The sequence below is a fragment of the Corvus brachyrhynchos genome, unplaced genomic scaffold, assembly GCF_000691975.1.
Source record: "Corvus brachyrhynchos isolate BGI_N302 unplaced genomic scaffold, ASM69197v1 scaffold61, whole genome shotgun sequence".
Lineage (NCBI taxonomy): Eukaryota > Metazoa > Chordata > Aves > Passeriformes > Corvidae > Corvus > Corvus brachyrhynchos.
In genome coordinates this window covers 9718981-9741105 of record NW_008236478.1, presented here as the reverse complement: position 1 = coordinate 9741105, position 22125 = coordinate 9718981, and the positions used below count along the sequence as shown (strand labels likewise).

At 42.7% G+C, this 22125-nt stretch overlaps 1 protein-coding gene across 1 annotated transcript in view; it reads right to left on the bottom strand.

Annotated features, from left to right (window-relative positions):
* Positions 1–22125, bottom strand: part of SORCS3 (sortilin related VPS10 domain containing receptor 3) — a 277450-nt gene that overhangs the window by 132794 nt on the left and 122531 nt on the right. Inside the window, exon 4 of the mRNA XM_008643870.2 lies at positions 14100–14199. Coding sequence (XP_008642092.2) covers positions 14100–14199 — 100 coding nt within the window. The remainder of the gene's footprint in view (positions 1–14099; positions 14200–22125) is intronic.

The following is a 22125-nucleotide window of genomic DNA, read 5'->3' as shown; positions in this document are numbered from 1 at the left end:
ACATTGAAGCATTTTAGATTACACGTCTGACCATCTGAAATTTCTCACTGGCAAAGACTTGGCTATTCATTCCCCTCCCATTCTTTCTCTCTCCAACATCATTACTGCAATTACTTGCCCTGAAAGCTAAAGGATGCCCCCAGAGGTCTGAACACAACCCAAATCTCTCAGAACACAGCTACACAGTGTAACTAAAGCCCTTCTCTGCCATTCCCATGGAGGAGAGGTGCAACTCATTGCAGAGAAAATCTCATCCTTTTTTTTCCTTCTTTCATCCCTACATGCCATTTCAACAAAAAAACTTCAGTTTCATTAAACCAGCCCAATTTCCTCTGAGACAAAAGAAATGCTGGTACCACAAGTAACTACCTACTTACCAGCAAAAGTAACACCCATATAAATCAGCTAAGCTAAAGGTGTCTTTGAATGATTTGCACTAGCGCCACAGATGTTTGAGAATGGCTAAATACCTTCTCACTGCCCTGGAGATATACTGACCTCTGCAATAACCGGGGGCAGTGAAAGCAACCTCTGTTTCCTGGTCACCAAGCATATCAGTCAGACAGGAAAAAATGGGACGCATCAGTGATAAAAATCTGCTCTAGAGAGAAATCCTGTGTATTTACTTACAAGAGAAGAAATTCACTCCATTATTTAGGGATCAGCAGCTATGACAAGAGAGACATTTCCTCTCTGGGAAGCCAAACAAGACATTCATGAAGAGGGCAACAGTTTTCATATAATTACTTACTTTATGTCCCAAAAGGAAAATGCTCATTGCAAACCCTTGTGCTACAGAGTAGCCCAGATCTGGGACTCCTTCTTCCTTCACATGGCTCAAAAACTTCCTTAATGTTAAGGATAACCTGTGGCCATCACTCAAGCAGTAAAGGGGCACTGAGCTTTCATGAGAGATAAATTGTCTGGACCTAACCTGTTTCAACTTCTTGTAACTTCACTTCTTATTGCCCGAAATTTAACATTAATGGCAGATTTAATTAATGAATATAGCACCAGATCACCAACTCTCAGAACCATAGTGCTGTAATCTTAAAGGATGAAGTGCACTGCACTCACTTTATAAGGGTTTATGAAGCATGTGTTATAAAAGTACCTCAACCATAAGGCTTTTATACCTTGGCACTCACTTCAATACAATCCCATAAAACCCAAGCAATCTTTAAGTGTTAAAGGTGACTTTCACTACTGTATTTATTATTGGATAATGAAAAATGACTCAGGCACCCACAGAAATCAAGCAATGAAATAAGAGTTTCCTGAGACTTTAGCATTGGGTCTGCATTATATGTACCATGACCAAAGAACCAAATAGCTCTCTCAAGACATTTTAGACACTTCACACTAACCTCCCTCCAGAACTTCCTTCCCATCAGGAATTCTTTGTAATTACAAAACAACCTCCAGTCTGCAGAATCAAATTGCTTGCCAGTGAACTTTTCAGATGTCAGCAGTTACTTCTGTAAGCATTCAACCCCTCTGAAAGACCTCCTCCATAGACTCCTCCAGTTGTGCCAGAGACTGACAGCTCTCTAATCCACCAAACTGGCTTGAGAAGACAGCAACATCATGGGGAACCCATGTGGGGGTTCCCCATCTTTGCAGCACTGAGAGAGAATGATCAGAGGACATGATGCTGCTCAGGTGACATGCAGCTTCATTGTCTCTGTAGAATGTTTTGCCTTTTGTAGAGGGTACATGAAAGAAGGAAACCATTACTAGAAAGAAAGTAATAAACAGTAAAATGAAAACTTTTCTTTAACATAAAACAGCAGGGTTTTTGAAACAAAAGTGGGCATCAGTGGAGTGCATCAAATGAGGACCAGCACTACCTTGCTTTCTCTGAGGAAATGCACATCAGCCCACCACACTTGTTTACAGACTGGTTAATCTTTTGCTGTCTTCTATTGTCTCTCATATCCAATTATACCCAGACTAAAATTACAACTAATTGTTCATATTTGTACAAAATTGCAAGAGGTTTTTGGCACTTCAGCCATACCTGCCATAAATTGCCACACCAAAACAAAACACTTCACAGAATTCCAAGCTCACACACTCCCTTCCCTATGGAGAGGGCACTCCATTTTAATCACCACCTCCAGCACCTGTGCAAGAGCACAGATGCACCATGCAAGAGGCCTCGAGGATCAGGAGCAAATTAAGGTTAAATTGCATAAAGCAAGAGCTCTTCAAGGAAAACCACTCTGCCATCCTCACTGGCAGGTGGGAAATGAAAATATATCATGGCTGTAAGACTTAGACAAAAATCAGGGCCGGGAAAAGAACACAGATACTCTAAGGCTGCCATCTGAACCTGCCCACTATGCCAAATCCCAGGCTGGATCCAATTTGCATGCAGAGGAGTGGAACAAGCCATCATAACAGACCCAACAAAGCAGAACATCTCATCTTTGTTTTGCTGCTGAGCAGGTCAGAACAACATGTCTCCCCTCTTTCTCTCCTCTTTTTGGCACTGGACACATGTACTTTTCACTTTTAATTACAAGGCACAGCAAGCATTTGCTTGTTAAATTCCAGGTGCCAGTGGGGATGGAAGCCATCCAAAAAGCATGTGTTTGACCTGGCAAAGAATGACTGACTGGCAACAGCCACATGCTTGGTTGTAAAACCTTTTCATTGTCACAGCAAGGCAGCTTTTATCCAAGGTTACTCCAGCCCATTATATTCTTGTTACAGCTGCACATTCTCCAGCTCCCCACAGATCATCGGAGCAAAGGCCTCTGCCACAGTATTCCCACCTTCCTGAGGCCACTTCAGCACTGTGCAGCTAATTTGCCAAAGGCTTTTTCTGTGTCACAGCATGTTCATGCTGAGTTCTCCTCCACAAACTGCCAAATGGGTTACAAGCACCACCACTGGTTTTGTACATCCAGTTTGACCAGCACTTCTATGAATGGGCCTGGACCCGTAGTAGCAGGAACCTCAGCTGGTGACCTTAGGCACCAACCAGTGCTTCCACACAAATGCAAAGCCTCTGACTGATATTATTATATTGCTCTAGAGTCTGGTATTTCTGCATAGCTTAGCTCTGCATGATGCCTTTTTACTCTTCTTGACTCTACACAGGAAAGCCCCGGTTGTTAAAACATCTGACACATCTGTTTCGCGGTCACTAGCTTTGTTCTAGTGACAAGGAACAGCTCTGATCCCAAACTGTGTTCACAGAAAGAGAAAAGCAGCATTCACTGTTATAATTATATGTTATTTGAGTAAATGCATGGTTGTGCTAGTCTCCATAGAACTACAAAGTAATTTTCACCATTACGGTAACTTACCATGTAAGCAGAAATAGTTACAGAAAATAATGTTATCAGTGAGGAGAGGCTGTGTGCAGCACAGCTGCTGGAACTGAGAACACCATTTATATAAAAACACTCCTCTGATTATAGGTCTCACTTGGGAGAACACTTTACATGTGGGTATAAGTTTACTCACAGTAGTTGCCCCATTACAGAAAACAAAAAGATGTGCATGGATAGTTACTCATGGGGGTAAACTTTTGCAGCCTGTATTCAGCAGTCTACTTCATTTGAGGACACTAGAGTGTTTCATGACTCTATAGAAAAATAAAAATCGTATTATGTATCTCCCTCGAGGCCATTAAATCTGAATACAATTTTAAATGCATCATTGATTCTCCTTTGCTTACCTACTTTATTTTTCTGCTTTTTTAGTCAGATTGCAGAGTGAACATAGACAATAGTCAGCTTTATCACTTCCAGATAGTTCATGTCCAGATGCTTATGATCCATCTCAATTTACTTACCTGGCATCTATTACTCATGTCCCTTACTGTTCCTAATGTACTTCTCTTCCTAACATCCCCCCACTGGAGGAAGTTAAGATGATAGGAGAAGGTCTATCCATTTTCTGGATGCAAGGCTGAGGCCCCCAAAAATTAAAGGTTAAAGTCACCAAACATGACAGCAGTGCAGTGCTCGGCATGGTAGCAGTCAGCTTTAAGCTATCCACTGAGGCTGCAAGCTCTGCATGCTAACTTGGGTGCCAGAGATGCAGGTGCCAGATATGGGAATGTTCTGGACCTAGGAACAGGATTCACAAGTAGCAGCCCACCGGCTTTGACATTTTCCCTTACATTCAATAATTAGCTCCCAATGAAACAGTCCTTGCAGGTTTATGGTGGTAGTCGTGTCTGCAATTACACACTGAGCAGGTGAGCGACTGCCCCAGTGACTGAACCACAGCTGCTACATCCTATTCCAACAGGGTCACTGACACTTCACAGCCTGGGGAAAATTGTGTACTTTCCTTTCCGTATCCCTTCATACACACACATGAGCTCCGGTCACTGCGGTGTCCTAAGAACCAGTGTACAAGGAAACAGAATTGGAAGAGGGGATAAGGGTTTTATCTCCAACACAACCCTGACACTTTGGTTTAGGAATCAATTGGCAAAAGCCAGAAAATTGCCAAGCTTACTCCATCCTTTCACCCACTTCCAGGTCCTAGGCACTGCATTCCTTGTGCCCATTCCATTGCCTCTCACATCTCTGAGCACAGCTGCTTCAGGAGTTTAGTTGCTTTCTTGCAGGAATTTTTAAGGATCACAGGAAGGTTCCAAGGGAGACAAAAGATGTCAGATGAGCTTTTTTTGTCAGCAACAGAGAATTAAAATATCATAGGGCCCACTGTAAAAGGCAGAACCAATCTCTCCTCAGAGACAGGACTGGTCTCTGTGTAGATTCCCTAGATTTCTAAGAAAACTACAGCTTGAGTTTTCCTTAACTGCATCTGTGCACCACTTAGAAATCCCCTGTCATTACTTTTGGAGTCCAGCAACATCTGTCTGTATACAATGAAAAAAGCCATCTTAGAACCAAGAGGGTGAAGGGCAATGAACTCCCACTAGTGTAAAAAGAAGCCTCAAACACTCTATGACATATTGAAATACCTCTCAAAGATCTAGCTCAGCCAAGCTCCATGCTGAAGAAAACTGATTCTAACACAGTCACAGAAGTGTTTCAAGGTTTCCCAGTGCTGCTTGGGATAAAATATTTTACACAGAATTGATCACACCAGAGGTGACATTAGAGTGACACTAAGAGGCTGATGTGCGTATGCGGCAGAAACTGAGACTGTGGCCAGCACGTGCCCTGCAGACCCTGCTAATCTAGGCTATTAAAATGAGAATTCACTCAGTAATGCTGAACTTCTCTATTCCTCACTTTGTAAAAGAATGAAATAAAAGGATATTTTGCCACTTATTTTTTGGGTTTGGGGTTGGCAGGGGATGGGGGGAGGATTTTCCTCAAAGAGAAATAAGTGTTGGTGAACCACCTCCTATCACTAAAGATCAAGGTCAGATCATTATATGGTCTTCAAAAGGACCCACCTGCCCCTTTTCCAAGGGCTGCTCTCCACCCATTCTATTATTTTCCCCTCCTTTTTAATAACAGGATGAAGTGACTCACTATTACTGATTGATAACCCTGCTGTCTGTGAAGCACCATGCCCCTCCTCGTTAATTCAAAACTACCTCATTTTTCATACTTCATAAATTAATGTATTATTGGTGCTGCAGCAGTAAATGAGATGGCCATGTTTCAGAGAGTGGTAAAGAGGATGGAGACAGGAAAAATGTCTCATAAAACTGCCCTATATCGGGACCTGCAGCTGTGTTCACCCTGATGACAGGCCATGTGGTTAATATCAGCAGCCCTGTACAAGGTGATGCCTCCTGACAGACCCTCTCTTCCCTTTAACCAAGGCAAGGCACTCCGAAAGCTCACACAGCTCCACTCTGCCCACTTCAAGAAAGCGATGGTTATGGTATGTGACAAAATCGCAGCTTCATTTTAGTCAGTATCCTAACTCATGATCTGTCCTTTAACACTCACTGGCTAAATTGGAGCAAACTACCTCTGTTTTTCTGACAGCCAGCTCTGGGAAGTCTACATCTGAATGTGGATGAGACCTGTGGATGAGACCTCTCCAGTTTTATCCCATTTCTTGTCATTACAACCTTGTAACATCCCTAAGTCTCCGTAGGGCCCTGACTGCAGCAGTACAAGGTGAAGCAGGCAGAGAGTGCAACAGGAGAGAAGGACTGAATTTTAGGAAGCCAGACAAAGCAGCCCTGTCAATAGACATGCACCAATATCCTGTCAAGCTTATCACTCTTACCTGGTAACTGTCCTTCTGCTCCAAAAATTCTTTGCCATATTTGGCATATGGAGGTACAAAGATGCAAAATACAGATGCATAAAGGTACACAAAGACAACCCTAACTCAAGTTTTGTAATATATGAACTTTTTTTCCTTCACAAACACTGAAAGGATGGTTTTTATTGTAAATGGCTGCTTCTTTTTATACCTCTCTTCTAACCTTCTTCCCTTCTGCCCCATTAAATAATGCCATATGGAAGTATTTTGTTAATTATCTCAATTGCATTTATTTTTAGAAAACAGCTGATGAGTAGTGGGTTGGTTCAGTGGGTTTGGGGTTTTGGGGTTTTTTTCCTGTTTGTTTTTAAATGTATCTGCTTCTTCAGAGAACTAACTGAAAAAACACCAGGAATCCCCAGTTTTCATATTTATGAATTCTGAGGGACAGCCTTCCCTGGAGCACGACAATAAAAAAAACAGCAACAACAAAAACACCAACCTGGAAATACTGAAAAAGATTTAAAAAAAAAAAGATTTAGAAGTATTTATGCCTTTATAGCTCAGCATTTTCCATTCATTGATCTTGAACCGTGTTCAAAACACTAATAAACCCAGTCATCCAGCATCATGAAACGATATATCTTACATAGGAAAGGTCAGAAAAACCTATTCTGAAAATGTGACTTTGCTGAATTCAAAATAGAAAACATAAAACCCTTCAAAACAAGAAATTCCTGAAGTCCTCTTCTTGAAGTATTACATAACGTCCCTAATTCAGGATTTCTTTCACACAGTTTCAGGTCACAGTTCTGCAAACATTTACAAACATGATCTCTTTTCTCAGGTGCCAAATTCAAGCTGAATTAATTGGACAAGCAAAGAGAATCCCACGTACAACAGCTCACCAGACTGCACCTTGTAGATAAAACATGTCATGTCACACATCCTCTCACTCTTTCACAGATGTTGTGGGTGACCTTGAGGAAATCATCTTTGCAACACCAGTAAGTGAAGAAAAATATTACTTCTTCATTCACATTTTATTCGTCTATTTAAATTTTCAGTTCTGGAGACTGAGCCTGACTGTCCCTGGAGTGTATTTATGAGATGGATACACTGAGATGTTACCCCAAATGCAGTCACATTTGCACAATCCTCTGGTATAACCAGAGCAGACAAATCTGAGCTCAGCTAAGCCAGGCACTGTGTTTCACAGCTTTCCTTTTTGCCCACATCAACTCTGGACTGGGTAGCACAGATTTTGGAGTTCTGAGAAACACAGGAACATCATACACAGCTCAATGGGTCCAGAGAAGGGGGACACACAGAGACTTTTACAGCTGCATTTGCAGCTCAGGTAATTTAGTCCCTGTTAATGGCAGCTGCAAAACCAAGGGCTATTTACTGACTGTATTCCATTAGGCTGGAGGGAAAGATTAAGGATAAAAGACAGTAGAAACAACTTGTTCCATCACTCCTGCCCTGTGGCTCTAACTCAGCCCCACTGCCTTTGAGTTATAAATACGTTCTCAAGATCACATCAGAAGTGCCAGTTTGCAGCACAGACCCTTGATCACAGTGTCAGCACAATGAGGAAAAAGGGTCCAAGGAAACCTTCCATCTTCCTAAAGCCCAAATGCCTTTAGGATACTCCAGAGCTCAGTTCCTCGCCAATAGCTTGGGATGCAGTCTTAGGAAAAAGCAGCAGATGATTAATGGGAGCTGTGGCTAAGCATGGCAGCTCAGTTCAGGTTGGGCTAGCAAGCATCAGGTACACGCTGGAATCTTTGCCTCATCAACCTATCACACATTTGATGATTAAGGAGAAAACAAAATGCTTTAGAATTCCCTTTGGGAGCATGGAACTAAGAAATGAAGGAAAAACCAAAATAAGTTTGAGCCATGGTTCTGCCCTCAGGCTCCAAGCACAGCTGAGGAATTCCCTTTGGAGATACAGAAGGCTGGGACAGGTTTTGCTCTCAGTTACTCTCCAAATGAGCAAGAAGAAATAAAGAGGAGGTCAAAGTCACTTGTGCTCATTTTGGGATCTCCCGTTTCTGTAAAGGGAGGTATCACTCCCAATATTCTAGCTAGTCACCAGTCAGGTAGATGCATTCCTCTGCAATTACACTATTACAGACAATTAATTTCTTCCTTCATTAACCTGAACAGCAACACAACATTGCTCTCTGCCAGCTTGTAAACAGTTGCTGCACTTCACTCCCAAGAAACTGCACAGAAACAAACAAATCTAATTAGATTTATCTTTCAGAAATTCTTACTCTCTAAACATTTCTCCTTCTGATGGGCCAAGTTCAGAGGCATGATGAGGTATGAGAGGCACAGCATGCCTTAGGCTTTTACAGCTTCAGTGATTGGTACTGCCCCTCCATTTTGAGCCTGTGACAACTAAGAAACTAGTCTGAAAAACCATTTTCTCAAAGCTCTTTAACTGAGCACCATAACTTTATTTCTGCTTTACTCTGTTTGCAACTATTCAAATCCTTTAGCTGGAAGGTCTACCTTTAAATAAAACCTAAAATGCTTCCATTCTGGTTTAAGGGAAAAATGGGGAGAGTCCTCATTTCGTTCACTGCAGCTGGATGATGTCTCTGTTCAGACAGTCAGCATAAAAGGCTACAGACCTTTTAATTCTTCAAGTCATCACCTGCAACAATGATTGTAATAGCTCAGGGGAAAAGCTAAAAAAACTGCAGCCAACTGAATTGCAAAGCAAATCCATGAAGAAAGGTATTTCTAAGACATCAGAACTGTCACCTCAGATCTTAAATGCAATCAGGACCTCCAGTTTATCCACACCTTATCTGAGCAATGCTCTATACAGGAAAGCGGGTTTGGGGTTGATTTGTCAGAGTTGTTATTCTCTTCCTTTTTCCCCCCCTCTTTCTTTTAAATTCTTTTTAACTCCATCGTCTCCACCTCCACAGTATTCCCAAGGGTAGAGATAAAAGTTTCATAGTGCGAACTGGGTTTTCAACTAAACAACATCTTCACCAACAATAAGCACTCTTCACAGAATATTTCACGGGAAAACTTAAAACCTAAAATCTATGGTTCAACAAATCCTCGAGATTCAAAGTGGCACCTCCGTGCCTGAAAGGAGCAGTGCTCCAGATATATGGGACTTCAATTCTCATCTTCTTTCTGCACCCTTTGGAAGGGCTTTACATCCCTCTGTGAGGCATCAATTCTGAAATGAACCCTGTTATTGACAACCAAGAAGAAAGCAAGTTTTCTCACAATAGGGGATCTCACCCAGCAGACCAACTCCTGCTAGAAAATAGGGAATCACAGCACTTCAGCTCCAAGCAGTGACATTTTGAAGTGCAGCCATTTAACCAAAGATTCACAACCTTAATTTTTTGTGGAATTTATTCAATTTTCTAACAGAATTTTTTCAGCAACCATAAAGAAAAAAGAGAACTGGGATAAAAAGAAACTGGAAATTTAAATCTTGAGAGAAATGTTCCTATTAAAATAGAAGAGACTTTTTCCCTTAGTGTTTTGGAAGAAATAATTCCAATTCCCAGACCGCTGTGAAAATCTGCCTCTAGTAGAATGTAACTAACGCCCAAAATATAGCATTAAATTAAAGGTCAGCAGGGAACCGAGATCTCTGCCCAGCAGAGAGTAAGCAGCTTTTTGTCATATCCCAAAGACAGACAACAGGCTACAGGGCAGAAAAGCCAAAGCTAAGCATTTTGCTAATTTCAGCTTTTCAGAGCACTCAAACATTTGCTGTTAAATCCCATTCATCCGTAAGGAAGGAGTGCTGCTAAGCAAATATGAAAATTTCTCCATTCTGAAGTTCACCATGAATCACCTGCTTGTTCCAACCTATTTGGCAACTGGACAAAGCAGATGCCTCACATGTGGTCTTTCTCTCAGGCCAACAACTGGGTGGGCAGATGCACTGAAAGGGAAGATGTGCCCTGGAACACACTCTGCCTGTTAGAGCATCTTCATGGGTTTGGGAGTGTCAACACTGCAGGCACTTGGCTTCTCACCAGAGCTCAAAACAGGAACTCTCAAGAAAGCCAGTCCCCAGGACCTCAGAGCTGTCTGACTGCTAGGGGCAATGATCACCTGGAATTTCATAGCATTAAGGAGAGCTCAGTGCAGATTTTCCTGATCCAAACACGAGTGCCTATTGTGCAAGTGAAAGGAGAAACAGCCCAACCACCTGCAGGAGAGCAGATCCAAGTCTGGCAGTTTCAACTCCCAGCAGCAAAGGCTTTCCATAAACTTGCAAAGCATTGTGAAACCCCGAACTTGTCAGTTCTTAGGGGAAAGGAACTAGCTGTATGACAGCTGCACCGGAAGATGAAGTAGTCCTGGCTCACGGCAGGGAGCGTTTTGACTACGATGCAGCCAGAGTCTGCAGATTCACAGGGGGCTGCACAATGCTTGGTAGTTCCCTTATGTCAGCACCCAGGGTGGTCTCAGATTACCAAGCTGGCCCTGACCACTGTGAATGATACCTGAGAGACAGGAGGGGTCACAGCTGGGAAGAAGAATTCCCAGCAACTTCCTTTAGTACGTGCATGTTGTTACATTGATTTAATCATAACCGCAAATGTCAAATTGCACAAGGGTAAAGTGAATTTTCCCAATACCTTCTGTGATTTCTAGGAAATGGACACCCCCCCATCTCGGCTCCAAGAGCAGCCATCAGCAGGTTGGGTAGCACCTGGGAGCAGGCAGGAGCTCTGGGACCCAGCTCTGCACCACAGCCAAAGACACCTCAGCTCAGTCTTTGCTCTGTGCCTTGGTTATCTCTGTGCATGAGGAGGGTGGATATCACCCAGCAGCAACATGTAAAAGCAAGGAGCAGCTACAGACTAAATCTGACCTCCAAGAAATAAAGCACAAGTTGGCAAAGAAATTAAAATATTCCCACCAAAGTTATTCAAAAAAAGAAATCAGAAACAAAAGGCTTTTCTTTTAAAAGAAGAAGACAAAATGCCAGCTTTTAAATCCCCCTGGCTCATAATTGAGCCCAGGGTTATGCCACAATTCAGGTAAATTATGTTTATATAACTGGCATTTGGCTGAACACATAATTCCCATTTAACAGCTGAAAAGAGGCATTTTGGGCCTTCAAAGAAATCTGACAGGTAATTCCCACTGTAGTTCTGCAGGGTAGCTGAGAAGTAATTATCCTTCTCACTAGTAAATCAATTAGTAATGAATGTATAGAAAGCTTTTCTCCTCCTCCAAGTAAGCGCTAATCCTCTAAGCACTAATGAGTAGACAGGGCCAGCAACAACGCGCAAACCCATCAGAAATCCACAGGAGCTGCGAGGCATGCAGGCTCCAATCAGCACCTGGGAGTGAGTGCCTCAGGAGAAAACGCCTTGCCTGGAAAGGTCTGCATGGTTCCTGTGTGCACACAGGCTCTGTGCACGTGTGTTACTGTTGGTACCTCCCTCCCCACTCCCTGCCTCAAGCAAAGACCTCTTTTGCAGCTCACAAGAGATCACTGCATCACATTCAACAAGGCAGCACTTCTGCTGCTGAAGGTGAAACACAAGCGAGCTGGGCTTTTTCTGCTGGATGCAACTGATTCACCTATTGCTTTGTGATTCAATATTGGCAGCTGTCCTCAGGAGCTCAGCAAAAACATTCTGTGTAACTCTCCAAGCCACGGGAACAATATCCACCCAGAGAGACTGGGAGAAGAGTCTCTACTACAACCCAAGTGCCCTTCTTGCAGTGCATAACCTCAAGAATCTGTAAGAGGAGTGGGTGGACAAAAAACCCAAACCTGAATTTGACAAATTTCAGACACTCCGGTCCAGCGACACCTTGTTCAGACACTTCTCAAGTGCTACATGAATGTCTGGAATTGCTTTGATGGTTAACAAAGCAGAGTTCAGACAGACCAGCTGTTTAAGCATGCACAGTAACTGTGCTCATATATTTAGCAGAGGTAGAAAGAATGGAGGAAGCAAGTTGTTCCCACAGCAGCCAGCACTGAAGCTGGTTTCCTATCGGTTTTCCTTACAGCTTGTCTCTCCATTTCATAAGATTTTTCAGAAGAGATGAGAAGGGCACAGATAGGTCAAGAAATCATTGCCTTCAGGCAGAAAACCAAAAAATTTCTTTTAAATTTCTAATCTCAAATGAGTAAAGAGCAGGTAAAGATAGGTCTACATAGGCCTATGATGAAATGTAGGTGGTTTTAATTTAAAAAGGGGAAAAAAAAGAAGACTGCTAATCTGTAAAGCTCAGTAGCCTGAGAAATTGCTAGAAGATAATAATATATCCTCGTACTCTGATTTGTGAGGGAGTCTTTACACCAGTGACGTAGGATTTGTAACTGAGCATATTGACGGTGCTTTTAGGTGGGCAGAGTTGCTTTGGAAACAGAATAAAGAAGAATTAACTCCTCAGTGCCCCCCATATTGGATATAGGAGGGGTGTGACAGCCAGGAAAACTCACTACAAAACATCCTAATCTGTTTTGCTCAGGAAACAAAAAAAGTGAAGATAGGTCTACATAGGCCTATGATGAAATGTAGGTGGTTTTAATTTAAAAAGGGGAAAAAAAAGAAGACTGCTAATCTGTAAAGCTCAGTAGCCTGAGAAATTGCTAGAAGATAATAATATATCCTCGTACTCTGATTTGTGAGGGAGTCTTTACACCAGTGACGTAGGATTTGTAACTGAGCATATTGACGGTGCTTTTAGGTGGGCAGAGTTGCTTTGGAAACAGAATAAAGAAGAATTAACTCCTCAGTGCCCCCCATATTGGATATAGGAGGGGTGTGACAGCCAGGAAAACTCACTACAAAACATCCTAATCTGTTTTGGCTCAGGAAACAAAAAAAGTGAAAAAAAAAAAAGAAAAGTCAAGGTAGTTGTCACAATAGTTCAGCTTCTGCACCAAGAAAAATATAAGCTGAACTCTGACCATTGCATTCTTCCTCTTCCCTGTACATCCAAACACACATACTAACCAGAGCTGTATCTGCCTCATGGTTGCACACACTGAAATAAACATCAGTCCCAAAACATCTGTAGACTGAGCAGTGATGGAAAACACAACAGTAATAATAAGAACAGTACAAGTAGCAACTTACTATCTTTTGATGGAGACAGGGTATGGACAGTTTGGAAGTGATCAAGCCAAATATGTTGCACTGGGCCTCTACACTGTCCAAACACAACTTCACTGTCAGCAATTAGCTTTGTGCTGCAGCCTTCCCACACTGATTTCTGTGGGTAGCTGAAAGCATCTTTGTCCCACTGCCTCCCCTGAATCAACACAGGCAATAATTTTAAACCAAAACGGCACTGAGGAGTAGCTCCTGGGCTGTGCTGTGTGAGCCAGCTGCAGCCCTAATTGCATCATGTGGGAAGAGTGAGCAGGGGGTTGGAAAGCTGTGACCTCATCTTCTCTCCTACACAACCAAATCAAATTGTAGGTCTTCCACCCACTCTCACAGGCATATTCTGCTTTCAGCCCCCTTACATGATGCAACCAAAGAAAATGTCATTTACATCTTTACCTCCAAATGTGGGGAAAAAGAGTCAAAGGCAGAAATAAATGCCTTTTACTCAGTATTTCTAATAATAAGGAGACGCAAGGCAGGGAGATGTGTAATAGCCAAAGCCAGTGTAAGCAAGAAACCCAGAAATATTTGTTGAGGTCTTTATAAAGTTGTAACAGTCAGAAGCAAATAAAACCAACCTTTATTTCTCTAGCACATTCAGCAGGGAACTAAGCGCTTCATCGCCATAAAACAGGATCAGTTCTACGGGATTCCATGGAATTCCACCAGTGCAACTCAGACACCAATTCAAGCTCTTGTGAATTACCAAGAGATTTCACTTTAGGATCATAATTCCTCTCAGAATGCAGTAATTTTGTTTCTATGGCTACCAGTTTGATGGCTCTCCCTTACCTTCTTCTTGTTGGTGGGACTGACATATAGGTAGCTTAGCACAGTCTTCAGGCCCACTTTGTCATTTAGCTTTTCATAGGTAGTGCCATAGTCTGTTGACCTGGAGAAAAGAGGAGACAAAAAGAGTTTATGTGGTTATTAGAGCTCAGGGGAAGGGAATGACTGTGAACAGATGCTCAAAGTTACAGCCTGGAGCATTATTATGCTTAAAACACAAGCTTTTGTGTTACATTCAGGATGGCCAGCAGAAAAGAGAAGGAAACTTCAGTTCTTTGGGGCAGGGTCTGTCTCTGCATTCATTGATCCTATGCATCTGGGGAGCTGTGGTGCACCCATGAAGGTGGACTTTGGGGACACTGCCCTCATGTGCCAGTGTGGGATTGCAAACGAAATCTACACATAAGAGGACTCTGATATCAGCAGCAGCCTTAGCCTTTCTCTTTCCAGAAAAATCCAACATAAGAATCCAAATTAAACCCATTAACAACAGTTTTATTTAGGTAGGCTGATTTTTGACTTGAAGATGGGGATCCAAATGTGGCTCAGAATTGTAACAGCTGAACTCATGTCTAGATAAAAATGTGCCTAAACTGGCATCTTGAGTCCTCAGTCACCCCCATCCTACTTTGTGCCAGGCATTTAATTTTTCTGAGTTACAGAGACAGATTCAGGCCCCTACACCAGCAAATCCCACCCAGAGGAGCAGATGATCTGGGGGTGGTATTACCTATTCGTGACTGGTGAAAAGGGCTGCTTCGTCACAGAGGGTTTTCTGTAGTGTCCTCCTCCTCATTTGTGGGCATGTTTGATATCTCACCTTGCCCTGCTTGTTTCTCTACTGTTTTCATACTTTGTTTTCCTAACAAACAAGATTTTTCCTACCAGAACAACCCAACAGCTACATTGTACAGGATCCCACACCTGAAGAGTGCTCAGCACCAGAGAGGGGTGTCAGACCCTGCCTGACAAGCCCCCCTACCCCATGCAAACAGTGGGGAGAGCCTGGCTCCCAACCCTGCACAGTTTCTGTCATAGGGACAGAGCAAACACAACCCGCTGTAGATGGACAAGGCCCTCACAAAAAGCCTATCTGGACATACCTACAATGTTATTAGGATGAGAATCCATGGTCCCAGCCCTCCTCTCTAATCATGCTTTTTACTGGACAGATGATCAGAGAACATGCAGCAATTCAGTGCCTTTACCAGTAACTAGCTCTAGTAATTTGGTTTCCTAAGTTCAACAAGCCTCTAGCATTTGCAGCTTTATGGTTCTGCCCGAGACCAATCCTCTGCTCCTTGCCTGTCTGACAGAGAAATGGCCCAAAGCCACTTCTGGCATCACAATGAACAGTACAACTCATGTGGCTACAGAAACTGAGCAATGCCAGAGCCTGCACCCAGCTCTGCTGCTCTCCTTGCTGCTAGAGGAGTCCAGAGTGACACCAAAAGGGCTAAGCCACAAAACCAGCCAGCTGGTTTCAGGCTTCCAAGTAGTAGGAATCATGAAGTCAAAAGCTTGCTTTGTCATTGATGTGGCTCCAACACACTTCCTTCAGTGCCTCCTTCAGGACAATTTCTAAATACTTTGTAAAGTCATTCTTTCTTTAAACGGGTTGAGCCAACCTTTCTCCTTTGAACAGTTGGCAGTCAGGGTGCTTCAAGTCTTAAACAACTTCCTTGTGCTTTGGATAACTCTTTAATACAAAACCAGAGCTAATACTAGCTCCATTTGCACTTACCACTCTTCTGTACTAATACATAGTAGTATCACCCGCTGGGCTTCACACAGATACCCCAAAGAATATGACAATAATGTACTGTATTTTCATAGAATTTTCCCAGCCAAAGTATCTGAAGCTCTTGTCTCACTAGGTACCAATACCAAACAAAGAAACAAACAAACAAACAAAAAGTAGCGGCCTTCCCTCTCCAACCAATCTTGGAACTGAAGCAGCTTTATTAATGAAACTGAATAATCCAGGACAATTACTTCCAGTACATGAGGCCTCCTATAAATGCAAATTCAACAGGTCAGGAATCCTCAAGTAACACTAACCTCTAAGCAGAGGATAACAGAGAGAGGGCAAGCAGAGCTGCTTCCCTGATCTTACCCTTCCAGCAGCACTGCAGCTACGAACAAGCCACTTTGTGACTACACACGTACCAGCCACCAGGCAGTGAAAGAGATCACTGGTTTCAATCAGCATTAAAAGAGAATACAAATAACAGTTTAATATTCTGACAGAGCTACTTTGGGTTTGTTCTCTGAGCAATTTTAAGATCTCCCAAAATGCTTTGCACTTCTAAAGATGCAGGCTGGATGCCCTAATGACTCTTTCTCATTAAACCATTATCATTCATTGCATTTGCCCTTTCAAAGGATAGCTAGAAAGGAAGAAGGATCATTATTTCGTTAGCTTCTCTGAGGCTTTCTTTATTATCGTGACAGTCACCACTGGCTTCACAGAAATGTCTCAAAGGATACCACAATAATATATTGTATTTGCATAGCACTTTTTCTAGCCAAAAATCCAAAGCTCTTGTCTCATGCTAGTCCATTCAAACTAACAAAGTCCCAAAAGCCATACTGGGAAATACTATCTCTATTCTAGAGATGAAGAACCTGAAAGCTTGCAGAGCTAATGGTTCATTTTTTCAAAAGCAGGCATCTACAATCAGCCATTTCAGCTTCTGCAATCATCTAGTGTAAGGCTCAACTCCACCACCAAATTGCCTAATTTGAAAACAAGCATTTTAAAAAAAAAAAAAAAAAAAAGCTGGCTGCTAATTTTAGCTACCCAAGCCTGAACATTTAAAGATATGTGATCCACACGTGGAACAGAAAAGTCTTGAGTCAACTTTTAACCTTAACTTGAACCCCTCTCCTTTACTAATTACTTCTAATTCCAAATTAGCTAGCCCATACCTCATACAGTTGTTTGACACTACAAGCAGACTGGATACCATATTATCTCCCATTCCTCTGGTTACAATATGATCCCCTTCAAAGCACATTACTAAAGTAGTGGAGGGGAAGAAATGTTGTAGTTACATCAAAATGACAAAAGACTCAGTGATATAAAAGGCGGTTGCCATGAGTAACACCCCAAATGCCTGCCTTAACTTTGTTTGGGCTTTTAATGGCAAACTGATCCTGCCCACCTGATTCTTCCCTGGGTTGCTCCATTGAAGCCATCCCTGGAATCTCATCACCTTGGAAGGTTGTTACTGCCTTCAGTGTCAAGCTGATATTTGCATATGGCTTCTAACCACACACACGTGCATACATAAAAGTGTTTTTAGCAATGCTTTCTTAAAACGCACCTCAATGCACTGCTGAGAGCACAGAAACTCTTACAATGCAGGACTAGGAATGCTACAGTGATTCTTCCCCTGCACTCAGCACTGATGAGGCCACACCTCCAGTGCTGTGTCCAGTTCTGGGCCCCTCACTACAAGAAAGTCACTGAGGTGCTGCAGTGTGTCCAGAGAAGAGCAACAGAGCTGGGGAAGGGTCTAGAGCAGAAGTCCTGTGAGGACTGGCTGAGGGAGCTGGGGGTATTCAGCCTGGAGAAAAAGAGGTCAGGGGTAACCTCATCACTCTCTACAACTCCCTGAAAGGAGGGTGTAGTGAGCTGGAGGTCAACCTCTTCTCCCAGGTAACAAATGACAGGACAAGAGGACATGGCCTCTAGCTGTGTCATGGGAGGTTCAGGCTGGATATCCGGAGGAATTTCTTCACAAAAAGACTGACTGTACATTGGAACAGACTGCCATGTTGGAGTCACCATCCCTGAAGGTGCTCAAAAAGAGATTGGACGTGGTGGCACTCAGTGTCATGGTGTAGTTGATGTGGTGGTGTTGGGTCATAGGCTGGACTCGATGATGTCAGAGGTCTGTTCCAACCTAATTAATTCTGTGATGTGGAATGGACTCTGGTCATATTTAACAATCCTGTAAAAACTCAGTCCATGCGTTTTGTCCCACATGTCTGGAATAATATGGGTTTGGCCCTGTTTCTGATGATGACCTTGAGGGTCTAGGCTGCATCAGACTTTTGCTCCTCACCAAATTCTGCATATTGCATTTGTAAAAGCAAGGTTTATAATGTAGTGCTTTATTGGGATACTACAACTTTTCCCATAATTATATTCTGTTTTAAACAGTTGGGGAAAAAACCCCCATCTTCTTGACTCCATTGCCCTCCCATGACAGGCTGTGATGTGTTTAACCCATTGCTGCAGTGTCCCCCAGTCTGGCAGAGCAAGGTGCATGGGATACACCCAGGCAGAGAAGCTTCTCTATACAAAACCTGGTCATAACTCAGTGCACCACAAGCTTACAAAATCCATCTTGTTCCTCTAAATCTGAGCCTGAGCTTCTCTGTGAATCCAACAAACTGGCCTGAGCCAGCAGACTTCTTATCGTGTAAGACTTGCTCAGTCACAGAGATATGAAGTAGAGGTAGAAAGAATGCCCTGTGAATAGCTTTTAGAGGAGTTCTCCTCTGTGACACTTTCCATCTCAGGGCTCTGTCAGACAGAGCAAGGCAGGTTGGTTTGTTTGAAGTCTCAGCTATTCAGCTATGGAGATAGGCTATAAAACGTGTCAGTCTCTCAGAGAAAAAGAGCTGCAAATGCTGGCACTGAATAACTGGGATGAAAAAGTCAACCTCCTCCACCAACCCTCCTGTCAGGGGGTTTCTCCTCTGTGCCTGTGACTCTCCCTCTGTGCGGAGAAGAAGCCATCATGCTTTTGATTTTAGATTTTCAGCCATTTTCTAAGCTTTTTCTAAAGCTGTTGCATTCATCTCCAGACCAGAGTCCCACTACACATACCTGCAGCCCCACACTGAGAACTGTGTGGAGGCACAGCTCTGCTTAAATGAGCAGAAGAATATCCCAACTCTCTGTGCACTTCAGAGAGCAACAGGAAGATGCCAGATTAATATTTGCTTCACTTCTCATGGGCCTGCAAACTGTCTGCCTGCAGCATGCTTGTCTCTCCATACCCCCCAAACAACTTCTTGCTCTTACTCATTGGCCAATTTTCTCCCAGTTTGGCAGGAAAACAAAAACCCAAGAGGAACAAAGTTTCTACAAGTTTCATGAAAATCAAGAACCAGCAAAAGGAAAGCAATTATGAGGGCTCTGAGAAAAGCTGCAGCATAAAACTAAATCCCATGAAACATGAGAGGAGGCACATCTCTCTGAACATCCAGCTGCAGGAAAACATTCAAACACAGCTCACATATTAATACACTACAAAGAACTCAACTGCACAACACAGGAACTCAGGCAGCCAGTCTTCCATCACTTGTGGAATGTTTCCTCCTTTCCCTTCCACTTCCTCCCCCTCAAATTAACCTCCCTGAGATAAAGGCCTTTCTGAAGATATGACACATTGAGAAAAGACCCCTCCTGAGTCAGAGTCCAGTGAGGCAGTGCCCAGAAAGATCCACTACTACCACTGCAAGGCTGTCTGGTTGACCTGGTCACACACACAGACACTTTTGCTGACAAAATAAAATAAAATTCAAAACAAAACAAAACCAACAGAAAAACCCGATACAACAACAAGAAAAACACAAAAAAAAAAAACCAACAAAACCTGCAAATGAAAAAAGTCCAAACTAAACAAAAAACAACAGACCAAAAAAAAAAAAAAAAAAATGTAAGTACACCATGACAAAGGACCTGCTAACCCCACAGCCAGGACACCACTGGTACTGTTATCTGATAGCATCAAAAATGGCATCAATGGAGGTAACAAACACAATCTAATTCTTAGTCCTTCCCTGTCTGGAGCTGACATAAGTCTGGATGTGGACATTTTACAACAGAAGTATCCACAGAAGCCCTGTGGAGCTAAACCTGTTTACTAACCAAGGAAGTTCCAGAACGTGTAGTCTGTGAGTCTGCCACTTAAGAGACCAAAACATTTGCTGAGAGCTTGTTTTTGCCCAACCATGAGTTTAGTGACTGCAATAAATATAAAGCCAGAATATTTTACAATAGCAAGCAGAAAGAACTGCCTCTCTTTGCCTCCATCCCACTAAAGGAAACTAAGGGCCACAATCAAAGTCTGGGGAAGTGAACAGAAACCAAGCAAGCATGTGGTGCTGCTTTCTGGTGTAATGTCCCAGCCTACAGCAATATCACAGACTTCCTAAATTGAAGATGATGCCCTTGCATGCAAGAGCCATCAGTGGGCTTTTTGTTCCATAAATCTGTCTAATCTCACAGGGAAACTTTTGGCAACTTTGCTGTCACATGGTAGTAAACACCACAGCTCTGTGCTGTATGAAGAGAGACTCCCTTTTGTTTTAACTGCTACCACTTAACAAGTACAAAACCATGGAGCCCCATGCTGCCATTTGTGATTTCACTGATTGTCATATTCTCCATAGATCTTTTTTTTCCAGTCTCAAGACTCTCTGTTTATTCAGCCACTCCTTGTACAAGCTATTCATGACTCTGATCATTCTATGACTGGTTTTACTAGTCCAGTTACATCTTTTGTCATGGATGTCTCAGGGACCAATCTTTAACAGGAAGATCTTCCTGCAAAAAACCCCCAACCAAGTATATCAGCATAGACTCAGAGTATTTAACACAGTCTAAATAAAACCACTTTCTGCCCTCATACACAAGGCTTTACATTCTCAATACTTCTGGAACTATAACCCATCAGTTCTAGTGGACTTTCAGTTCCATTAAGTTTCAGAAGTGTCTAAAACCAGAGATCCCACTGGGGAAAAAGGAGTTCAAGCAGATCATCGTTTTGGTAATTTCTCTTGAAAAAAATTTTTTTTTCCTTTTAGTTTGCATGTCATGTAAACAGCAGAATAACCACCTCAATTACTATTATGATCCCAGCACCCTTCCTTCACCCCCTTTCTTTTTTGATTAATGGTGATTCCCATCACCAAACACCAGAAAGACTTGAAGATCACCTTTGTTGATAATCCATCTACAATGTAGAGTGGAGACAGGCAAGGAAAAATGAGCTGCCATGATGCCCTAGTCATTGTGATTCACAGTTCAAAATGAAGGTGAGAAGAGATAACTAGGAACACTGGCTTCCTCTTTTTTTTTTTTTTTTTTTTTTTTTCCCCCGGATTCTTCTCTTTTTTTTTTTTTTTTGCAGGAAAGGTGTCCTTTCTTGTTTATTCAATACAAGCCTTTGGGAGGACACTGGGTGTCTCAGAGGTTGAACAAAAGGATACAGAATATTCCACCTCTGGATTTATGGCTAATAAAACACAGGAGTTACGAATATCAGTCACATTTTTTAGTGGCTGACTGTTCATCAGCATTTCATTTGATCACCATCACAGGGCTGGGGGACTGCTCACAGCAGTCATTTCCTGCCAGAGCTGACTACTCAGATGGGCATGAACAGTCTACAGAGATGCAGTTTTTGTGTATTAACCCTACAGGGATGGTGGGGACTAACTTGAAAGCCACGTTTGCATGGTGCTTGTACTTCTCCTGTAGGAACACAGTGGTGCTTTGGATATCCCCAGCAATCACTGGCTGCCCAGAACATGCCACAGGGTGCCTAAACAGCATTCACCATCAGAAAACAGGGTGTCCTTCCCCAATCCCTGCTCTTTTCTGCACCCTTACCTCCAGATACACCATTTCTGTGGAAAGGTAGAAGCAGTTTCAAATCTAAAGTACTCTGTAGAACCACCCAAACAAGGTGGTGTTTTCAGACAAGAAGAGGGAGGGCAAGGGAATTGCAGGAAATGGGTAGAATGGCAGAAAACGTAAGGTACGCTTCGAAAAGCAGAACTAGGAGTAAGCAGATCAACCAAAAAAAACCACCTGGAGTACCAGAGTGGCATTCCCTGCTCTAGGACTTTTAATGGCACTGCACCTCAGCCACTGTGGGACACAAATCTGGCTAAAGGCAGCTCTGAAGCTGTCTCAACATCTTGCTTCTACCCAAGGATGGCAAACTCTACTCTGAAGCAAAACTGATGGATCCTAACACCTGATGGCAGGCAAGAGCCTGTA